Here is a 22,350-nt window from a genome sequence, read left to right as displayed (position 1 = left end):
TGGACATATGTGAGATACTCAAAAATGTCTTTTATCAGTAAATGTCCCACCCCCCTCATGGAAAGTTCTTTCAAACAAGATATTGGCAAATATATTTCAAAAATGATCAGGTCAAACTGACCAGGACTATGTCACCCAGATAGTGATTATTACTAAAGCTCTGCAAATATATAGTCAACCTTTAACAATTTTCCTAGTGTTTTTTTTTTTTAAATCTATATATTGATTTCTTTCCAGGCTGAAAACTCTTCTCACCTAATAGGGAGCAAGACTGACAACTGAGAATAATGCTAAAATCAAGACCAGTCGCACAATTCTTGTTAGGAGAAGATACTATATCAAGAAATAACTAATAAGAGCATAAAATAATATATTTTTGAAGAATATGTTTCCAGATGTGGGCAAACTTTTGGGGTTAGCAGGTACTATATACAGATAGTCCTTAGCTTACAATTATTCATTTAGTGACATTTTAAAATTACAACGGCAATGAAAACAGTGACTAATGACCATTTTCACACATCTGTTATAGCATCCCCATGGTCATTTGATCAAAATTGGGTGCTTGGTACTGGCATGTATTTATGACAGTTGCACTGTCCTGGAATCATATGATCATCATTTATAACCTTCTCAGTTGGCTTCCGACAAGCCAAGTCAATGGGGGAAGCCAGGTTCACTTAATACCACATGAATCGCTGGAACACAAATTGACTGGCCAGGACCAGTGACGCGGTCCATGAGCTGGGTGCAAATGTCAGCCAAACCCATTTAAGTCATCGTTGTTTACTGGCTTTTTAGCCCTGATGATGTTTGGAGCTTCCAAATGAAAGCTTGGCAGCTTTTAGTAAAGTATATTTTTATACCTATATTCTCCTGGTGGTCGCATTTTTATTTGTAATATATATATATATATATATATATATATATATATATATACATACATACATATACATACACATACATACATACACATACATACACATACACACACACAAAGATAATTAACAAAGATTATTAGGGGACTGGAGGCTAAAACATATAAGGAATGGTTGCTGGAATTGGGTATGTCTAGTTTAACGAAGAAAAGGACGAGGGGGAACATGATAGCAGTGTTCCAATATTTCAGGGCCTGCCACAAAGAAGAGGGAGTCAAGCTATTCTCCAAGGATGGAAACTGATCAAGGTGAGAAGCAACTTAGAACTAAGGAGAAACTTTCTGACAGTTAGAACAATTAACCAATGGAACAACCTGCCTCCAGAAGCGGTGAATGCTCCAACACTGGAAGCTTTTAAGAAGAGACTGGACAGCCATTTGTCTGAAATGTGTAGGGTTCCTGCCTGAGCAGGGGGTTGGACTCAATGGCCTATATATTGTGTATATGTGTATTATGTATGTTAAGGTGACCAACTTTTTTACAACAAAAAGGAGGACACGAATTAATTGAAGAAAAAAATATTGTAAATAAAAGAAACATTGTATTTATTGCAACAATAATACAGAATACACTATAATATGATCAATGCATAATAAAAAACATTTGTAACAATAACATTTTATATTGTAATTATGCTTACATGCCTATTAATTATTTAAATGAGTACTTTTCCATTGAATGAATATTTTTTGTCAATGTATCATCTTCTAACAATATATTGGAAATATCTGAACAAGAAATATCCTTCATACTGAATTTTACGGCAAGTGCTGCAGCTAGAGTATCAACATTCAATCTCGATTTCTCACTTGTCCAAAAATCTATACGGCTGGACTACGCGGGGGTGGGCAGCAGAGGCAGGTGTTGTGAGCCAGGCGCTCCAGGATGGCCACGTAGATGCGCAGGGTGAGGTGGTGGCAGCGCAGGTCAGCACTGCGTAGACCACCAGCTGGCGCGGCACATGGAAGGTCAACTGCCCACCGCGCCCCCGCCCACAGCCGCCCCGCCAGCACTGCTGCCCTGCCATGGAGAGCCGGCCCCGCAGCTTGCAAAGCACCAGCCGAGCCAACTCCGGCCCTGAGCCGCCCCCCAGCACCACCGCCCACCCTGCGCATCCCCGTAGAGCTGGCCCCACGGCTCGCAAAGGCAAAGCACCAGCTGCTCCGGCTCCGGCCCTGCAGCTGTCCCCCCAGCCGCCCCCCAGCACCACTGCCCACCCTGCGCATCCCCGTAGAGCCGGCCCCGCGGCTCGCAAAGCACCAGCCACGCTGGCTCCGGCCCTGCAGCCATCCCCCAGCACCACCGCCTACCCTGTGCATCCCCGTGTAGAAACGAACAGGGAAGATCAAGAGAAACTTACCGCTCCAGTCTCCTCCAGCTATCTGTGGAACTAAGTAAGAGATGGTGTAGTTGGGTAGCAGTGAGGGGTGCAAAGTTCCTGCAACTTGCACGTGCAAAGTTTGCCGCCTGGGTGTTTTGGCGCGCTCAGCAGCAATTCCTATTGGCTTTCGAAAGCCAATAGGGGGAGTAGCACAGCTCAAGCAAAAGTTGAAAAAAACCATCAAAAAAAGGTCCCGGAACGCCTTCTGGGCGTTCTATGAGGGAAAAAAAGCCCTGCAGATTAGTCTTCAAATATAGAAAAAGAGGACATTTAGGAGGACATTTTCGAGGGAGGACAGAACTCACAAAAGGAGGACTGTCCTCCCAAAAGGAGAACGGTATATGGAAAAGGAGGACATTTAGGAGGACACTTTTTGAGGGAGGACAGAACTCAAAAAAGGAGGACTGTCCTCCCAAAAGGAGGACAGTTGGTCACCTTATGTATGTGTATGGGTAGATATATACTTTGAGAGCAGGCAACAGAATTTCATTTTTAATGTGGGCCAGTGTGCTCACAGCAAAAAATGACAACAAAAGTTATCCTATATTATCTTGAAATGGGGAAAAATTCACTTAACAACTGCCTTGTTTACCAATAGAAATGTTGGGCTGAATTGTGGTTGTAAGTCAAAGGCTACCTCTATAGAGATTATGACATGCTTTGTGCTTTCAGCAAAGATCTGGTACAACTAAGAAAGGCTGCTATAATCAGCACAGTCAGACCTAAAACGCTGTTTGTCAAAAGGCAAATTATTGGGAATGAGCTCTCTATCACTTTCTTTGTAGCAGAGACTAAAAGCAAACATACAAATGCAATTAATTTCTCCATAATTGCCTAGAGCATTAGAAATGGAAATTAATTTAACTTGAATTATATTAATTTCAATTAACAGCCATCTCCCCCCAAATTAATTGTCCATGGATTTAAGAGGCTGGGAGGGTGCTTTGTATCTTACCTGTAGCCATTGCCCAAACGATTTTTGGCCCCATTTTATCTTCTTAAGGAAGTATGACTGGCTTCCTGGCTGTCCTGTTTAGACTGGAACTCATGGAAAATATTTTCATCTAGATATATATATGGGAAACATTTAACCAGGTTAAAAGATGCTATCCAACAATAGCTAGACACATCTGAGATACTTTTTTAAATTGCTGTATATATAAATTATGTATGTTATTGCTTTTATAATTTTTAAGTTGTATCTTTCATTGTCATTGTTTATTTCTATGGATTATAGGTAAAAATGCTAAATTAAAGTCTGGCTAATTCTGAACAGAAGCGTATGTGTGCACTGAGATCCAATATAATACATTATATGAACAGTGTAAATATATGCATGCCTACTCAGACAGAAACCTAATTTTAAAATAAAAATTTCTTGGATTTTAGACATAAGTTAGTGGTAACACTAAGATTAGAGCATTCATTCATATTGAAGAGTGAAAACAAGACTGTTTATTCTATTAGTGCAATGCTGAAGCCCCAAAGACACTTGCAACAGCCTCAAAACTGGTTTATTAAGCTCAGTGTTGATGCTTAATGTTTGAAGTGATATAATAGGAAGTTATGAAGGAAATAATATTATATGTATTAAATCAAATTGAATTTAAATTGTATTTACTTTTTATCCAGAGATCTGGCCACATTTTGGAACATAATCCTATCCTTGGACTGCTATGATTAAATAGAAGCTCTCTCTCTCTCTCTCTCTGTTCAAAATTCTTAATAGTTGTTTTTGCCAAGCAAACAAATCTTATGATATCAATGACTTCATTTGTTGTAAAGACTGAACAAACTGCATAAAACTCAGAAGAAAATGTTAACCTTTTATGGGATTAGCAGAAAACTATTTAAGAAAGAACTATTTAAAAATGGTGATGGTCAGTTTATATGTGATAGCTCTTTGTTTTGATATGTAAGGAGCCAAACCAATTCAATAATAAAGGCAAAGTACTTCATTTACTATAACATTCCTCTCAGTTGTAGCACCAGTGGTGTGTATCTCTGCCATGGATGTTGCTGACAAGATTTCAGTTATAATGAGCTATTCTATAAATACTCCAGTGTAAAAGAATACAGGTAGTCCTTGACTTATGACCACATGCCCGAAACTAATTTCTCCATTTTTTTGGCCACGCCCCTGGCACCTGGTGATGTATAAGTGGTTGGGGGTCACCACAACATGGGGAACTGTATTACGGGGTCACGGCATTAGAAAGGTTGAGAACCACTGTCCTAACCTATTAATCTTACATTAGGACAGTAAAGACAGCAACACTGGTCAGCTGAATAAGGATCAGCAGTGGGGCAGCACAGCAAGTTGCACCAAAAAAACCTTTCCTTCCAGCTTTACCTTCCAGCTGAAATGGCATAGAGCAGAGGTCCCCAACTTTTTGGGCACCGGGGACCAGTTCCATGGAGAAAAGATTTTCCGCGGACCGGAGAGTGCGTGGTTTTGTGTCTGCCTGTATCCCACGGATGGGGCTTTGCTGTTTGTGTGGTCCAGTTGCTGGCATGCCACGGCCAGGTACCGGTCCATGGACGGGAGGTTGGAAACTCCTGGCAAAGAGTTTCCTGCCTGAGCAGGCGGTTGGAGTAGAAAACCTCCATGGTCCCTCCCAACTCTATTCTTCTGTATTTACAGAACTGGAGAATTGCACTGGCAGTGCCCTTCGGAGACACTGCTGCTCTCCACTGCTGCTATTTGGGCACGAAAGTCCTAAATAAGACTGCGTTAAGGAGAGCTTCAACATTCAGATTTAACCTTTTTTTTTTTTAGTGAATCTCTGTTACATTACGCGATCCATTTGTATTTGTATTTATACAGATCCACAGTCCCGTTACATTTTGCGAGCCAATTCAGTTGCGGACACACTCATAGTGCAATTTTTCCGCGCGCTCCCGCTCCCCCCATCCCAATCTCCCCTCTTCCCTTGGCCCCGCCTTCTCATTCCATAAGCCCCGCCTCCCTGGAGTTGGCCGCTCTCCGCCCCTTTGAGTTTCCTCGCGCGTCGGCAGCCCCTCCTCTCGCGATACGTGGCCGAGGGGGGGTGGTCTTGTCGCAGTGTCCAGCGTGCTCGCCACTGACAAGAGAGCGGAGAGAGATGCCTGCCTGGGAAGTAAACGGGGAGAGAGGCGCTCCCCAAGATCGTCTCCCCCTCCCCCCGCGGCCATGGCGGGCTGTTTAGCGCGCGAGCCCCCGCGCTGAAAAGTTGCCGCTGCCACCCCCGTCATGAGGAAGGGTCGCCCTCGGGGAGAAAAAACGGGGCCCTCGGGGCTCTCGATCCCCCGGAACCTGGAGCAACCCGCCCGGGTCCCCTTAGATGCTTCAAAGAGAAGAGCCTATGCGGCGGCAGGGAATGTGAGAGAAGCGGAAGAAGCGGGTCCAGGCAGCACCGCCTGTAGGGAGCCGCCAGAAAAGGTACTGCGGCAGCTTGGAAGGTCTTTGCGTTGGCGGGTCTGCCTCATCGTGGGACGTCGGTAGAGCGCGGGATCAAGATGGTGGGGCTTGATTATGGAGGCTTTTTACATTCGTTTTCGGGCGAGAGGGGGGGGGAGATTTCTAGGGGTACCGTGATCCCGGTTGGAGTCATCCAATGTGGACAGCCGGATGCTCCTCCGTCACTGCAAGAGGAGACGCTGGGTGGGTGGGGGGAAGAGGGCCATTGTGGTGGAGATGCTGTTCCAAGGATGCCGAGAGAGGGCATTCTCTGCTGTGGTGTCAGAAAACTCAGGGAAACTTCTGCTTGCCTCTTATGAAGCCCAAGAATAACACCGAGTCTTTTATTTATGCTAATTGCTGTAGAGGATGTTCACATTGGATCTCTTAGTGGTGGACATACCTTGCAAGATGATTTCTGTAACCTGCAAATGGCTCTGTAGTGGTAGGTCTTGTGTGTTCAGATATTTGGTCCAGATCAAAGAACATCTCAGTTAAGGGACAGGTAGGCACACATTTATGTATAGATTAATAGTTCTTCTGTTTGGTACTCTTTATTGGGAGTATAGTTTGCTCCAGTAAAAATGCTTACAAAGCACCATGTGGATGATTTATCTTCTTCTTGAAAAGCTAAAGATTAATTATACAATCGATAAATTTACACGTATTATTTAAACCTTCCTGAGGATGTTCCAGGGGATTATTTATAATTACATTATGCTTTGCCTGGGTGAGGGAGCTCAAGGTTGTATACTACAATAGCAACCTTCTCAGGTAGCTTGGATTGAGAAATAATGATTGGGCCAAAATTTCCTTGTGAGTTTAGTAGTTAATTAAGGACTTGAACCTAAATGATAATTATGCTTGCAGGACAAATACTGTAGCCTATTTGAACATCCTCTCATGTGGGCAGTAATAAACGATGTGGACTTGTGGAAAGAGCCAAAGAACCTCTCTTATAGTAGAGGATTCATTAAGAATCTTTTGAACGTATATTTTACAACATAGGTTATATTTGTACAGTATTAGCCTTGGTCCTATGCATCAGCAAGTACCATTAAATGCTTAGCTGCAGCTGATGCATGAAAAATTGATTTGATAGTGAGCTGCCCAGTTTATTAGACTTTGGCTATCACTGAATATGAAGAAGATGGAAGTGGGATAGTCCATCTTTCTTTGGAAGATTGCATTAGCTGAGAACTAATAATTTTTTAAGCCAGTGAACACTACTTCACATACAGGTAGTCCTCGATTTACAAACATTCATTTATTGATCATTCAAAGTTACAACTGTGCTAAAAACAGTGACTTATGACAGTTTTTCACACTTATGATGCAGCAGTCCCATAGTCCCATGAACAAAATTCAGAGGCTTGGCAACTGGCTCTTATTTATGATGGCTGCAATGTCCTGGAGTCATGTGATCCCCATTTGTGATCTTCTGACAAGCAGAGTTAACGGGGAAGCCCTATTCACTTAACTGTGTTACCAATTTAACTACAGTGATTTCCTAACTCTGGCAAGAAAAGTTGTAAAATGGGGCAAAACCTACTTAACAACTGTCTTGCTTAGCAACAGAAATTTTGGACTTAATTGTGGTTATAAGTTAGGACTACCTGTATTACAGGAGAAGATTGTGTCCTACATTTTAATGCCATAACGCTTATGTTAATCTGCAATGTTTGAAGAAGTGAATCAATTAAAAAATGTATGCAGTTTTAGAAGAATGTAGTTTCAGATGGACATCCTTTGTATTTGAAACAAAAACACTCTAGAAGAAATGATTACTTATTCAATTTTTTATGTTGGAATCATTAACATTTTCAGTTCTATACTTATCTTGAGATGATTGCTCATAGATAATAGCCAATATAAATTGGTTAGCAAGGAATCAGATTTCCAAATAGGTTCAGATGGATTTTATAACTAAGTAGCATGGCTACTGCTATTATTATTACATATCTTGCAATGTGTGAAGATAATCTAAAAACCTATGTATAACACCTGTCACACATAAATACTCAGATGGACTTAGTGTCAGTGATGACTCTTCCGCCATAACAAATATTTTCTATCTGCACAAATTTGAATCAACTTTCAAAAGTTATCCGTGAACTTTTTTTAATATTCAGATCATATTCCCCTTTAATTACAGTTTAATTAAACTGTTTAATTACATTAAACATTTGCTTATTTTCCTAAAAAATAGACAGGGTTTTGCAGAAATTAATTCTCTTTCTTTCTTTTAACAATCTTTGAAGGATTGTGTTCACAATGCTTGCAAAATGCTTGCTTATTTTTTGGAGAATGGGAAAAAATGGTAAGATTTTACTTTTATTTGGAAGATGATGATAAACTTATGTGTATATTTACTGGAGTGTATAGGTTCATCCAGTGGTAACTCTGAGAGGAGATCATGGGGTGTGGATGAAGCTGATTACACAAATATGACCTGTGAATGAGAGTTGTATGCAGAGATGACCCTTATGGAAAGAGTTCCATCTAAAAAAAATCTTGCTGGGAATAATTTTTATTTAGTGGGGATTTAAAGCTAAATGTGGTACAAGTAATTAAGCTTAGGTAATTAAAAGGATTGGGTTTAAGCCTACCAGCAGTTTTCATTTCTAATCAGGTAATCATTTTGAATATTGCATTCTTCCTTTGAAACATTTGCTAAATAGAATTCCATTCCCCAATGTGAAGGATTTTTTTTTTTGGGTTGGAGGATAAGGATGAAACAGAAGCTAACTCAATATAATTTCATTGGCGATAGCCTTATGCATAATTTGATATAAATTGCAAAATTTGAAAAGGTACTTTTATAATATTTCAGCTTGTTTCAGATTGCTGGTCTGCTATTGTCTCAATATGAGGGCACAACTAAAATTTATACATGTAAATTTTCAAAAATATGTTATATTTATGAAATTGCAGAAGAAAATACATCAGAAAAATTTCTCAAGTTTGATAACTTTCCTAAATAAGTCAGTTTTAGTAAAAAAGTATTGAAATTATCTTTTAAACAATTTGAGGTAATTCAGCATAATATAGAAAATCAACATTGTAATCTAGTTGAATTTTCATCAGCTAATTTTGACAGTATGTGATTAGTACACCAAACCATAAATGTCAGGGATTTTTAATGAAGATTTTAGTATATAGTGCTAGTACTGACATATTGTTCAAAAATATGTATATATGTATCTGTGTGTATTGCATTTGATGAATATTTTATGCAACTTTGGTTGTCTATTTGGGAAATAATGTAGATCTGGCTTTGGCAGGATGGGAGAAATTTGAAACATTACCACCTGCTCTGGAGACAAACAACTTTTTCTAGTCTGCCTTTTTGGCATAGGAAATTAATCAGTCATGATTTTTTATCTCAATTTACATCCAAGTTTTGGAAGGTCTTTTAAAAAAATTTGCTGGATATTCATATTCATTCCACATCTTCTCATTATCTGCAACTCAATAGGTAGATGGAAAAGGTTAACACATTTATTTGGACAGTATTTGCTGTAGGATGTCTTATATCAACAGGACACTTAGACTGATTTATTGCTCCTTGCAAAATTTGTTACTACTTCACATTCCTCCATAGACTTGTCTCCCACCCCATTGTCTGTTCTCCACAGCATCTGTCTCCACTATTCCCTATGATAATGTCATTCCACAATAGACATAAATCATTGCAATGGCTTATTTTCATATTAAACAGATATTTGGGAATAACAAATAACCTTTCTCTGCATTCAGTCTATTAAAATGAGATCTCACTGATTTCAGATGGTAAGAATCTTTCTTTCACTTGCTTTAAAATGGAATGCATCAGTCCTGCTTTATTTGGGCACACCATTGTTGGTTTCCATAAACAACTGAGTCCATGCCTTCCTCCCTCCTTCCCCATCTCTCTCTCCTTTTCTCTCTTGATAAGTTCTTCAATAAAGTACAATGATATTTATACAACATTAACAGAAAATTATTGACATTCTATTATTTAGATAACTCGGAGGGTTGAAAATAGAGAAGAGAAAAATATTGCATCGATATTAATTACAATGTAGGATGATAATTACAGAAACCTTTAATTTTCTTAGAGAGAGAGACAGGCTGCAGTTTCTCTTAAAGGAATTGTTGGATTTGGCCCAGGTTGCATGCAATGTGTGGCATACATGCATAGACAATCAGGCAATAAGATTGTGGTGACAGATTTGGTGGGGGGGTTTCACTAGGTTTCTGCTTTTCTTTTGTCTGTCCAAGACCATGGATTCAAAAGTTATTGGCCCCTTATTATACATTATTATACATTATACTTATTATTCAGTAGCCCAATAGCCTTTGGTTTATACTTGCCTGACTTCATGAATATTAATATATTATACTAGTCAATGCTTGCTTGGGAAGTTTTACCCTGTCCCTTGAATTCTGCAACTGTTGTCCCCCCCCCCCAACCGCCCCTGCTCTTAAGTCAGGTAGATGGGGAAGATGAATAAGAGGTGGAACGTAATCCAGATTTTAGGTGCAGGACTATTAGAATATTGTATTTGGTTCAATGGAAGGGCTATCCTTAATCAGATATTGTTCTAGGGAGAGAAGATTGTACTTCTGTCTGCAGTTTTAACACATGAATTACTTTCCGAACCAGCATACAGTGAACTCCAGGATAAAGGAGACATTTTGCTTCTTGCCAATCGAAACTTCAGTTGCTATTGTTGTAAGAAGCACTTTCTAGCTCCTTCTAACATCTAAATCTGTCATGTGTTGATCTTTACAAGCTGCTGAGCCTATCTTCAAGAGAGGAAGGAGTTGTCATTGATAAGTTGACGCCCACTTTCAGATGTAGGAAGGCAAAATGAAAGACTGTAGAGCAGGCCTTAGGAGTGGGTAAGGAATGATCAAACTGTTAAGGAAGGAGTTTGAGTAAAGATTGTCCTTCAGAAAAAGGAAAATGTGAAAAGCAATAGAAAATATCCTGCCTTAATTTTGTTGGAATAAGTTGAATTAGAGAGACATTCTGAGAAAGTTTTGTGTTATTCTACCCTGCAACAATAAAGAACATTCTTGGAATCCCTTTGTGTACCTTGAAGGGCTGACATCATACATACTGAGTATGTATATATATATGTGTGTGTGTGTGTGTGTTTAGAATACATTATTTAAATGTTCAAATGATCCCTAAGATCATATCTAGGAAGCAATGGGAATTCTAATTTAAAAGTTTGAGGAAACAGATACATTTTTTCTTGAGTTCTTAGGAAATCTAGAGAAATTTAGTTAGTGGGTGATTTAAAGCTTTTTACAGATTATACATGATGTATTTAATCATAATCAGAATTTCTAGAAAAAAAGCATTATTGCAGACCTATGTTTTTTCTGGAATAAAAGAGTTTAATATATAGGTCCAAGGTAAGGAGTGTGGGGGTCCCCCAACATATCCATGGGCCACTGAATCATTGGATTTTATAACAGATCTACCATAGTAAAAAAGGGAACACGATAATCTTGGTAGTGATGGAAGCTTTAACTAAGATGGCTCACTTCATAGCCTTCTGGTTCTCCCACAGCCAAAAACTCTGCTCAGCTAGTTTTAAATCTACCATTTACATGGTTTAGCCTGGCTTGGCTTCAGATTGTGGCCCACAATTCACTGCTAGGTTTTGGCAAGAGCTTTTCCAAAGTTTAGGGAATCCAGATCTACTCATCGTCCATTCATCACTTGGAGTTAGGTATTAGATGGAACCAGAAAATGGAATTCTGGAACAATATCTCGGATGTTTTATTAACTCCCAGCAAGCAGCTGTGTGGACCTCCTAGGGCAAGCTGAGTTTGCTTATAATCAAAACATAATTCCAGCCAAATGATGCTATTCATGGCTAACTATGACTTCCACCCCCAATTTTTTCCACTGACCTTATCAGCTTCTTCTGTTCCAACCTCAGATCAGCTCCTGTAGGAACTACAAGAAATTCATTGAGTTCTTCAAGATCACTTACAGAAAACTAAGGATGATTATAAATACCTTGCTGATCATCATTGCTAGGCAGACCCACTGATAGCCCTGAAGAACTTAGCACCTTGCTATCCATCACCCGTCAAAGAAATTGGATCATGGAAGCTGTTATCAACCCAGTTCCTTTATGAGTCAAGTTACCTTCTAATTTCTGAGTTCATCCTGTATTTTATCATTCCTTGCTGGTTCCTGCTGTACTTTTCAACCCTCCATACTGGCCACCACCCATTGTCGTTGAAGTAGCCTACATTCTGTACTCCTCGCTCCATTGGGAACTCCAGTATCTGATGGACTGGAAGTTTTATGGACCAGATGAGCATTCTTGGGAAGATGTCAGTGATGTTCATGATCCCTGCCTCAGGTACCTGTTCTATTGATGGTACCCAGAGAAGCCAAGGCCCCAGTCTATAAAAGAGGAGGGCCCTAAGGAAGATGATATGTCATGGCCGGCTCAGACTTGGAGGATGAAGAGAATCATCAGCTTAAGGGGATTCAGCTGGAAAGAGTTGTGTAACAATCAGGAGAGGCAGCTGGCCTCAGAAGACAAAAAAGCAGAGCTAACACTTCCCCTCCATGCAAGGGTTCGCAGCGAGGAGAGAAGGGCTAAACAAAGGCACTCAGCAAAACTTGGCCAAAAATGAATTGCCCCATCAATTCTGGTATATACTGTAGGAGCCAGTAATAACATACAAAAGATTGGGAGTTAAGGCATTGGCACAGAAAATGAAAGTTGTGTGGGAAATGGAAACAAGGTATTTCAGACGAGGAAATGACTTCTCCACACCTTTGTCATTCAATGTACTTCCTATGAATAGAACAATTGTTCTAAAATTATTTTAAATTAATTTGCTATTATTTGGAGGAATATAGGCATTTTTATTTTTTCATCGGGGGTGATATAGGACATAGGACACAGGCTTGGTGAGTTGACCTTGTAAATGGATTGTTAAATTCTAGGAGTTATAAAAATGTGGTATTAGGTATTATTTGCCAACTCTATGTATTACATTTGAACTGAAAGCTAAACCTGCTGTGTAAAATTGATTTCCATAGAAAATGGCAGAGGCAAACAGCTGGTGATTTCAGATAGCTTGTCTGAATAGAGTGGATTTAAACAATTCCATGGCACTTATCAATGTTTGTAGGTGTCTCCAAACGGTGGTATCATAAAGGCTATTTTCTATTGTATAGCATACTTTCTGTGTAATGACTTCTAAATTTTTCCTAAAATTAGGATAGTTTTTTATATTGTACAATGACAATGGTTGCTTTTATTGTCATGCTTTTGGCTGTTTTTTTCTAACTACACTGTTTTAAACATCCATTAGTTATATTTGTTTACAATTAATTTGAATTAATATATGCTACCTTCTTTGAATGATACCATGTCAGGAAAGGCATGAGCTAAGGCTTTCAAGAAATGCTGAAAATACATGCAAGTTTTGTTTAGGTACATCAGAAACAAAAGGAAGTGCAAAAATTACAGTTCTGTTGAGGTGAATTGGTAAATATGATGGCAAAAAGGCCATTTACATTTATCTTCTCTCAGAAGGAAAACAAAGCCCCAACTGGCCAGTGTTACACTTAATTCAGTATAGACAAAGAGAATGGATGGGAATATTTATTAAAGTTAAATAAATTCAAGCCTCCAGAGCCACCTCACTTGAAGAATCCATTTTGGGTCCAGAGATAAGTATTGTTCAATCTCCAGTGTTCTCTGTTTGGAGAAGTGGCTTATCTGGATTCTCTACAATCAGGGTTCTGGCAAAGATATGAGATGTATAGGTATATTAGGTAAGGTATATTAGTATATTAGTAGACTACTTTGTTGGAACCTGGATGAAATGTGCATCCATCCTGATTCTTTTAGACTTCTCAGTGGCTTTCATAGTGGTATTGACCATGGTGTCCTAGACTTCCCAAGAGGTTTGGGGGCACTGAGTTGCAGTGGTCTGCTCCTTCCTTGGTGGGAGGGCAGGAGAGATTTGCCTGATGGCCACTCCCTTGCAAAATGCTGGTATTAACCTTTAAAGCCCTACATGGCGTGTCACCTAGTTATCTGCAGGATCTTATTCTCCCATCAGAATTGGCCTGCTCAGTTAGGCTTCCTAGGAGAAACTATCAATGATGTCCAAGTTTAGGGAAGTTGAAGAGAGGAGGGAGGTTCAGCAGTGCTGTTTTTTAATGACTGCCATTCTCTAAAATGGCTTTTTCATCTCATTGGATCACAGCCTGTATTCCTTCCAGAAACTGTTTAAAACAGAACTTTTTTAGAGGGAATTTGGGCTTAGAGTCCATCTTAATTTTGTTATTCTGTGCTTTTATTATGTGTGTAGACCTTTTATTTATATAACTTTGTTTATTGTATATCAAGGACCAAGAGTCCTTGGGAATTATGAACTCAGATAATGATGATGACAAAGCCATTCCAGGGCAAGGATGGTTAGTAATTTAATATCAGTTACCATTTGTGTCCCAGTCCCCTAGATCTTGGTGACTTGGTTGACTGAAGTTTCAGTCTCTGGTTTCTGGTAAGTGCCTGTCCTTTCCATAATAAACTACATTTGTCCACAGATTTGCTCTGGAAAATACTTGGATCTGAATTGTTTTACCAAAATCAGATTGGGAGAGAGATAACTTGAAGGTGCTATGTGGCAGTTGCAAGGAAAAATTCAGGATTTTCCTCTATGTTTTTCTGCCTTGCTGCATGATAGATTCTCTTCATAGGTTCCTGGATTTTATTGCGGATTTGGATTGGAAAAACCTGGTGTCCCTGGCTTTTATGCTGGAGTACTTTTATTTTCAGTTTTTGAGGGGGCAGGAACCTGAGAATTCATGACCTCCATTGCAACTATGGGTTTTCTGAGGGAGTTTCAGCTTTGACTCAGGCAGATGATTTTATACATTTGGCTGGTCTTTGTCTCAGAACAGCTGGTCCATGATCTGAAGAAGGACTATGTTGTATGATGTCTTTGGCTATGTTTTAATCACTTCCTGATTTGCTTGAGTTTAGTCATGTTTCAAAACATTGAGTATTGAGTCGGTTCATTAAAACGCTCTGCCTCATGTTATGAATCCCACCACTTGGAATATTCTCAATATATTCAGTGCCTGGTGAGTCTCTGTAATTCACAAGTTGCCAAAGTACTGAGAAAATCACTCCTTTTCCTTTCTTCAGATTCATGGAGTTCCACGGTTTAGTGAAGATCTGTGGGAGATAAAACAGTAGAAGAGGCACTTAGAGCATTGGTGAGGGAAGACTGGATGAGAACTAGACAGAACATGTGAACCGGCTCATGTTCAAACCTATGCAGTGGTGTTCACACTCCTCCACCCATACTGTATCAGTGCCTCAGTGGCTCTGTTTAGGGTGAAGTGCTCTCCATTAGGGAATGAGTTAGAACAAGAGCTGTCCACATGAGTTATCTTGGCAATATTTGCTTAAAAAACTGCTTAAATTGGCTGCAGTCAGGACTCTGCATAAGTGGAATCTGAACAATTATTAGAAATATTTTTTTTTCAGTATTATATGAAATTCTTTTAATCTTGTGAATTCTGAAGAATTGCACAGTATACTGGATAGATTATCAATATAACATTGGGAGAAGGGGGTGATGACAGCCACCTGAAAGAGACAGTGGTTTATCTTTAGTTGAAGAGATTGTCCCTAGATCTGGCTTTATAGGTAGTTCTCGCTTAAAGATGATAATTGGGACTAGTAAATCTGTTGCTAAGCAACATAGTTGTAAAGTGCACCATTACATGACCATGCCAATTTGTGGTGGAAACTGCAGCAGTCCCAGTTGCTGTCATTAAGTGAGTCCACTGTGTAGTCACAGTGTCCCATGGTTGTGATCACCATTTGCGACTTTGTGGTGGCTTTCCCATTGAACTTTGATGGCGCAGCAGTTACAGTGCAGTACTGCAGGCCACTTTAGCTGACTGTGTTCAGCAGGTCAGCGGTTCAAATCTCACCGGCTCAAGGTTGACTCAGCCTTCCATCCTTCCGGGGTAGGTAAAATGAGGACCCAGATTGTTGGGGGCAATGTAAATATATATATACATTGCTTACTGGTGTACACCGCTTAGAGAGTGCTTGCACTTAAAGCGGTATATAAGTCTCATAAATAAATAAATAAATAAATAAATAAATTACTCAAGCTATATATTAGATAAAATGAAACTCTTACAAAACTATATTCATATAAGTTTCTTTCTTTTTAAATGGATTGAAGGGACCTCATCCAGTGAAAGTCAAACTTGCGGTTTTGAAGATTTTTCAATCTTAGTAAATAGTAAGAAAAAAAGCTCTAAAGTGAGTAAATAAATGAGATTTGGCTGAAGTTTGAGTTCCCCAAAAAGGCTACATTAATGGTTCAGAGCATGATGGAATGCTGTGACTCCCAGTTGATCATAAACAACTGTATATTTCTGCCATTGGCTCAGCTGAAGCAGCTGTCTGGAGTACCTATGGGTAATCTCAAAATCTCATCTTCATCTGGAGAGAATTTTCAGCAGTCTGAATCCTATATCCAGCTGCCTTTCAACTGTAATGTCTCCCATGGTCCATAGAACATCAGTTGCCATTTCTCACCAGAACTGATTCCAGAAAGGGGATTTTCCTAACCCTTTTCACTCAGGATTCAAATCAGGGTAAGGCACAGAAACTATGCTGTTACAGGACCTACATAGGAACCTGGGATGAAGCACATTACTCTTTGGGACTTTTCAGTGGCCTTTGATACCTTTGACCATAATATCCATCTGGACTTCCTGCAGTGTGGGATAACACAAGTCTAACTTATAATCAGCTAAAATCTAATAAAAACAATTAAAATGCCAAGCAATTTAAGGGTAAAAAGCAACACATATGAAGTGCCTAGAAAAAAATTGAGAACCAGTGTAAGATTATTCACCTTGAGTGAAATGATATTCCAATATTATGCACTAGTTAATGGCCTAATTGGCATATTTCACACCATTTGAAATTTCCAATACTTTTCATGGATGCCTTATGTACTGTATAATTCTCTTTTGCATGACAGTAAAACAGAACTCAAGAATGGCAACATTTTTCATTAGCATTGCTTGATACAATAGCTGCACTTAAAATTACTAAAATAGTTTTTTGTTAATAGTTTTTTTGTTCTTATCTATTTCTATGAGAGAATCCAGAGAGTGCAAGTCCTCATGAACTTTTGGAGAGTAAGCTTATTCTATTTCTCTTTGAACATTTTTTCTAGGATGTTGTAACAGAATCCATTTCTTTGCGCTGCCGAAAATTCAGTAATCCTGACATATTTTCATCTACTGGAAAAAGTAAACTCCAGCGACAACTGAGTCAGGATGACTGCAAGCTGCGAAGAGGTAGTTTAGCCAGCTCTTTGTCAGGTAATTTAGTGCAATTATATAATAGCTTGATTTTAAACTTTGACCAATGTAAAGTAAAGATGTAGAAACTATGACATTAAGAACTATGACTTAAAAATTATATGCCTAAAATCTGTAAGAACAATGATAGAATTAAATTAGTTTTATTCAGTATATATCAGCTTACAAATGTAATAGTCATACAATATTGCATGATTAAATCATTTGCAGATATACACAATCTAGTTTCATATCTCAAATAAAGATTTGTTGCTGCCTTGGCTGCATCTTTTAAATATTTGTGATCAAGAGCTCTTTTTTGTAAAAATTCTTAAACTGTTCCTTTAATCTCATTCATTGTATTCTATAATTGAACTGTGTTACAAATTTATGAATTAACAACTAAAATGAACTTTTTTCCTTAAAGGAAAGCAGTTGCTTCCATTATCCACAAGTATGCACAGTGGAGTGGCACACACATTAGGACAGCCATCTGGAGAAACATCAAATCTGGTCCGCATGAGAAATCAGTCATTAGGACAATCTGCTCCATCACTTACAGCTGGTTTGGTATGTTTCAATGCATTTTTTTACAATTTTATTAAAGTAGGTTATGACAGAAAAAGGCCATAGCTTCTCTATTGATTTTTTAAATTATTCTAATGGCTTATAGTGTTTTGATTTTGAAGTTATTCTTCATATTCTTAGTATATATTTGTAAAAAAGGGCACAAGAATAATTTGGCAGGGATAACTGCATGTTATTAGTCATGATGAGCACCCTGCCTGCTTTTTCCTGAAGTATTTAAAAAAATTACCTTGGATTTCTAACTTGGATTAAACTGTTTGGCAGCTGAGAGATTTAGTAGTTGATCTTACGAGATAAAAAGATCAGTGTCTGTACTTTGGCCTTTATATGTGAATTAGGCCCCTTCCTGATGTGTGTACACTTATGCTTATTTACCTAAGGCTTTGGAAAACTGTGTTTGTTTATCATTCATATAAGTAGCTCTCAATGTACGAGCGGTTGAAATTATGACAGCTTGGAAAGGGTGCTTTATGATCAGTAAAGCGCTTCTGCTTGTTGTAACATGTGGCACTGCCTCTGGGTCATGTGATCATGATCTGGTGTTTGGCAACTTGTTCGCCAGCACCCCATGCTCATTGATCCCCATTTGTGATTTTTTCTGCTGGCTTTCCCAGAAAGCCAATAGGTAAGCTAGCATGGAAGTTTGCAAGCTGTGTTATCTGCCAAAGGATTTCCCCTCCCTTCCACGTCCCTGCAATGGTGAAATCCTCCATGGATTTCATGGGCTGCAGATCTGAAGATTTGAGCCTGGTTTTGGAGTTCCCTTCCATGCATGGGGAAGCTACCTGCTTTCCTGCCGGTTGTCCTGCATGTTGTCAAGTGCCCTGCAAGTTGTTAAATGTCATGCAAGTTGTTAATAACTGTGCAGGTTGTTAAGCAGACAAAGTGAAAGAGCTGGTTTCTGAATGAGTATAAGTAGTTTTTTCTCTTCGTCAACTTAATAACCTGCACAGTCACAATGACCACAATTGGGAGAGTTGGGATTGCGATTGTTGAGTGAGTAGTCACAAGGGCATCTCGTTTAAAATCTGTTTCACTAAACGACTTGAGATTCTGGTCCCAGTTGTGGTCATAGGTTGAAAATTACCTGTAATGGAGGCCTTCTGATTTCCAACCTATAATTATGGGGAAATAAGAACATTTGGCATATAGTCATAATGCATTCCTCAGTTTGGGATACCTAATCTCATTATGGCCCCTATAAACTTCAAAAGGTATTAAAATTATTGTGTGATTGGCCCAATTTTAATGTATTCTGTGGGGTAGTTTAATGTATTCTTTCAGGTTCAGAAAAATACAAATTCTTCAGTTTACTGAAGAATTTCCTTATTAGTGTACTGAAAGTGTCCATCCAATTTAATAATGCACATCTCATTGAATGCTGAAGTTTGTCATGATTTTTAGTTGAATTCTTTAAGATGATGATGATAATAATAATAATATTATTATTATAAAGTTGGAAGGGACCTTGGAGGTCATCTAGTCCAACCCCCTGCTCAGGCAGGAAACCCTATACCATTTCAGACAAATGGCTGTCCAGTCTCTTCTTAAAAACTTCCAGTGTTGGAGCATTCACCGCTTCTGGAGGCAGGTTGTTCCACTGGTTAATTGTTCTAACTGTCAGGAAGTTTCTCCTTAGTTCTAGGTTGCTTCTCTCCTTGATTAGTTTCCATCCGTTGCTTCTTGTCCTGCCTTCAGGCGCCTTGGAAAATAGCTTGACTCCCTCTTCTTTGTGGCAGCCCCTGAGATATTGGAACACTGCTATCATGTCCTTCTCTTCGTTAAACTAGACATACCCAATTCCAGCAGCCTTTCCTTATAGATGATGCAATTTGTTTGACTAAAGCAAGATATTGAATTACAAAATTGAAAATAGAACATGAATTTGCTTTAATTTGGTCTGTTAATCATAGAATCCAGTTGATTTTAAAAATCCAAAATCATATTTAAATGTTTATGAATAATTGCGGCTGCGTAAAGAGCACAGCTCATTTTTTTCTGGAACTTACATGGGAGTTTCCTTATGATATGTCAAGCTAAGAGAGAGTGACTAGCTTAAGTTATCAAATTGAAGTGAAGCCCTGGACCACCAGTCCAAATCTAAAACTTAAACACTGCATTACATTGTTTTTGTTGCAGTACAAATTTTGACAAATTTGTACTGCAACAAGCCTGTATTTTGTTACCCACATACTAGATTTAAACTCTCCTAAAACAAATGGCACATCTAAGCGAATGCAGTGGAAATATGTAAAGTGTCACAATATTTATCTGCTCATTTTGTTTTCAAAATGGCAAACATGATGCATATCTATTAATTTTATTTTAAGATATGGTACATCTTTTAAGTATGGAGATGGCAATTCTTTTTACACATGGTATGAACCTCATGCTAGTGGTGCCATCTACTGGCCAACATACACCTTTTGGAAAAACCAGAAGAATTCTTACTGTAACAGAATTTTAAAAATAGGGTGATCTTAAGTAAGGGCTTCTTGTTGTAGCTGATGTTGGAGGAAAACCACATTAGTCAATACAGGCAGTCCTTGACTTATGACAGCAATTGATCCCAACATTTCTGTTGCTAAGTGAGACATTTGTGAGTTTTGCCCCATTATATGACCTTTCTTGCCACAGTTATAAGTGAATCACTGTAGTTGTTAGTAATCAATCAATCAAAATAGAGTTGGAAGAGACCTTGAGGACCTTCTAGTCCAGCCCGCTGCTCAAGCAGGAGACCCTCTATCTTTCAGACAAATGGCTGTCCAGTCTCTTCTTAAAAACCTCCAGTGATAAAGCACCGACAACATCTGAAGGCCAAGTTGTTCCACTGGTTAATTGTCCTCACTGTTAGAAAGTTTCTCCTTAATTCCAGGTTGCTTCTCTCCTTGATTAGTTTCCATCCATTGTTTCTTCTTCTGCCTTCTGATGCTTTGGAAAATAAATTGACACCCCCCCTCCTCCTTGTGGCAGCCTCTCAAATACTGGAATATTGCTATCATGCCCGCCCTAGAACTTCTTTTCTTTAGACTGGCCATTCCCAAATCCTGCAACTGTTTGTATGTTTTAGGCCTTTAATCATCTTAGTTGCTCTTCTTTGCACTTTTTCCGAAGTCTCAACATCTTTTTTGTAATGTGGTGACCAAAACTGGATGCAGTATTCCAGATGTGGCCTTAGTAAGGCTTTATAAAGTGGTACTAACACTTCATGTGATTGTTTCTATGCCTCTGTTTATACAACCAAGGATTGCATTAGCTTTTTTTGCTACTGCTGCACACTGCTGACTCTTGTTTAAGTGATCGTCCACTACGACTCCAAGGTCCCTCTCACAGTTACTATTTTTGAGCCACGATAATAATAATAATAATAATATAAATAAATAAATAAAGTTGGAAGGGACCTTGGAGGTCATTGAGTCCAACCAACCCCCTGCTCAGGCAGGAAACCCTACACCATTTCAGACAAATGGCTGTCCAGTCTCTTCTTAAACTGTACTTGAACATTTGGTTTTTCCTGCCCAGGTGTAAAACCTTGCTTTTCTCCACATTAAATATCATTTTGTTGAATAGGACCTATTGTTCAAGTCTGTCAAGATCTTTTTGGATTCGGAGCTTGTCTTCTGGGGTATTGGCTATTCCTGCCAGCTTAGTATCATCTGTAAATTTGATGAGATTCCCTTCTATTCCCTCATCTAAGTCATTTATGAAGATATTGATGAGTACTGGGCCTAAGACAGAACCTTGTGGTACCCTACTGCTTATTTCTCTCCATGTAGATGTAGTACTGCTCGCTGAGTACGAATCCATCTGGTGATGATGTTGTCTATCCCACATTTTTCTAGCTTATCAAGAAGTAGGTTGCCACTGCCTTTTAGTGAATGGGCCAAGTAAGTCTGATAATTGCTTTATTTGCTTACCTCTGGCAGAGCTGGCTGATCTGAAGCCATCACTTACTGTCAGAGTGGAAGAATTCTGCATTGTTTGCAGAGTTAGGCATATATGTTGATTCAGGAGTTTAATTATTGTTACATATTTATGTCATCTGTTTCAGGCAAGTGGATGGTTTTCATTTTGATACTCATGCCAGCTGGTCCAGTTCAGTATTATTGTGTACTATGAAGTACAGCACTGTATTGTGCCTTCAAAATATGTCAGAATATTAAGATAAAAGTATTCTTCAACTTTATGACTCATTATTTAATGACTGTTTGAAATTAAGACAGACCCCCATCCGAAGCTAGTTGTGATCCAATTTTGAAGTTCCAATATCAGCCCCTCCATGTTGCTTGCTAACTGGCCTTCATTTATGGCTGGTTGCAGTGCCTTATAATTACATGACCATGATTTATGATGGTTTTTCTGAAAATATTTTTCTTAACAACGCCTAATTCTCTCTTTCATGTACCATAAGGGGCAGAAACATGTTTTTGTAATTAGTGATTTTTATTCTTTTAACAAACATTTCTTGTAGGACCACATATTATCTACTACCTTCCTATCTGGCTTTGCGTATTTTAACATTTTCCTTTTATTAAAGATGTTTGTCATTCTATTAGAGTCACAACTTTTCCTCATTTATGTATAACCTAGCAATGATTTTGTTAGTCAGAACTATTTTGTT

General features: G+C 38.8%; 1 protein-coding gene across 8 annotated transcripts in view; it reads left to right on the top strand.

Annotated features, from left to right (window-relative positions):
• Positions 1-5,350: 5,350 nt before the first annotated feature.
• The window catches only part of MAST2 (microtubule associated serine/threonine kinase 2), a 139,480-nt gene continuing 122,480 nt past the window's right edge, over positions 5,351-22,350 (top strand). For 7 of the 8 annotated variants that reach the window (XM_039319738.1, XM_039319735.1, XM_039319739.1 and 4 more), the window contains exons 1-3: positions 5,352-5,740; positions 17,015-17,162; positions 17,569-17,711. In XM_039319738.1, the coding sequence (XP_039175672.1) occupies positions 5,552-5,740; positions 17,015-17,162; positions 17,569-17,711 (480 nt within the window). In that variant the 5' untranslated portion in view covers positions 5,352-5,551. Of the gene's footprint in view, positions 5,741-17,014; positions 17,163-17,568; positions 17,712-22,350 lie in introns of all 8 variants that reach the window. The other variant, XM_039319745.1, reaches the window with a different exon arrangement.

This window comes from Crotalus tigris, unplaced genomic scaffold (assembly GCF_016545835.1).
Source record: "Crotalus tigris isolate CLP2741 ecotype Arizona unplaced genomic scaffold, ASM1654583v1 scf7180000023617.9722795, whole genome shotgun sequence".
In the NCBI taxonomy this organism is placed as follows: domain Eukaryota; kingdom Metazoa; phylum Chordata; class Lepidosauria; order Squamata; family Viperidae; genus Crotalus; species Crotalus tigris.
The sequence above is the reverse complement of the archived record's forward strand: the minus strand, read 5'-3'. Positions and strand labels throughout refer to the sequence as shown.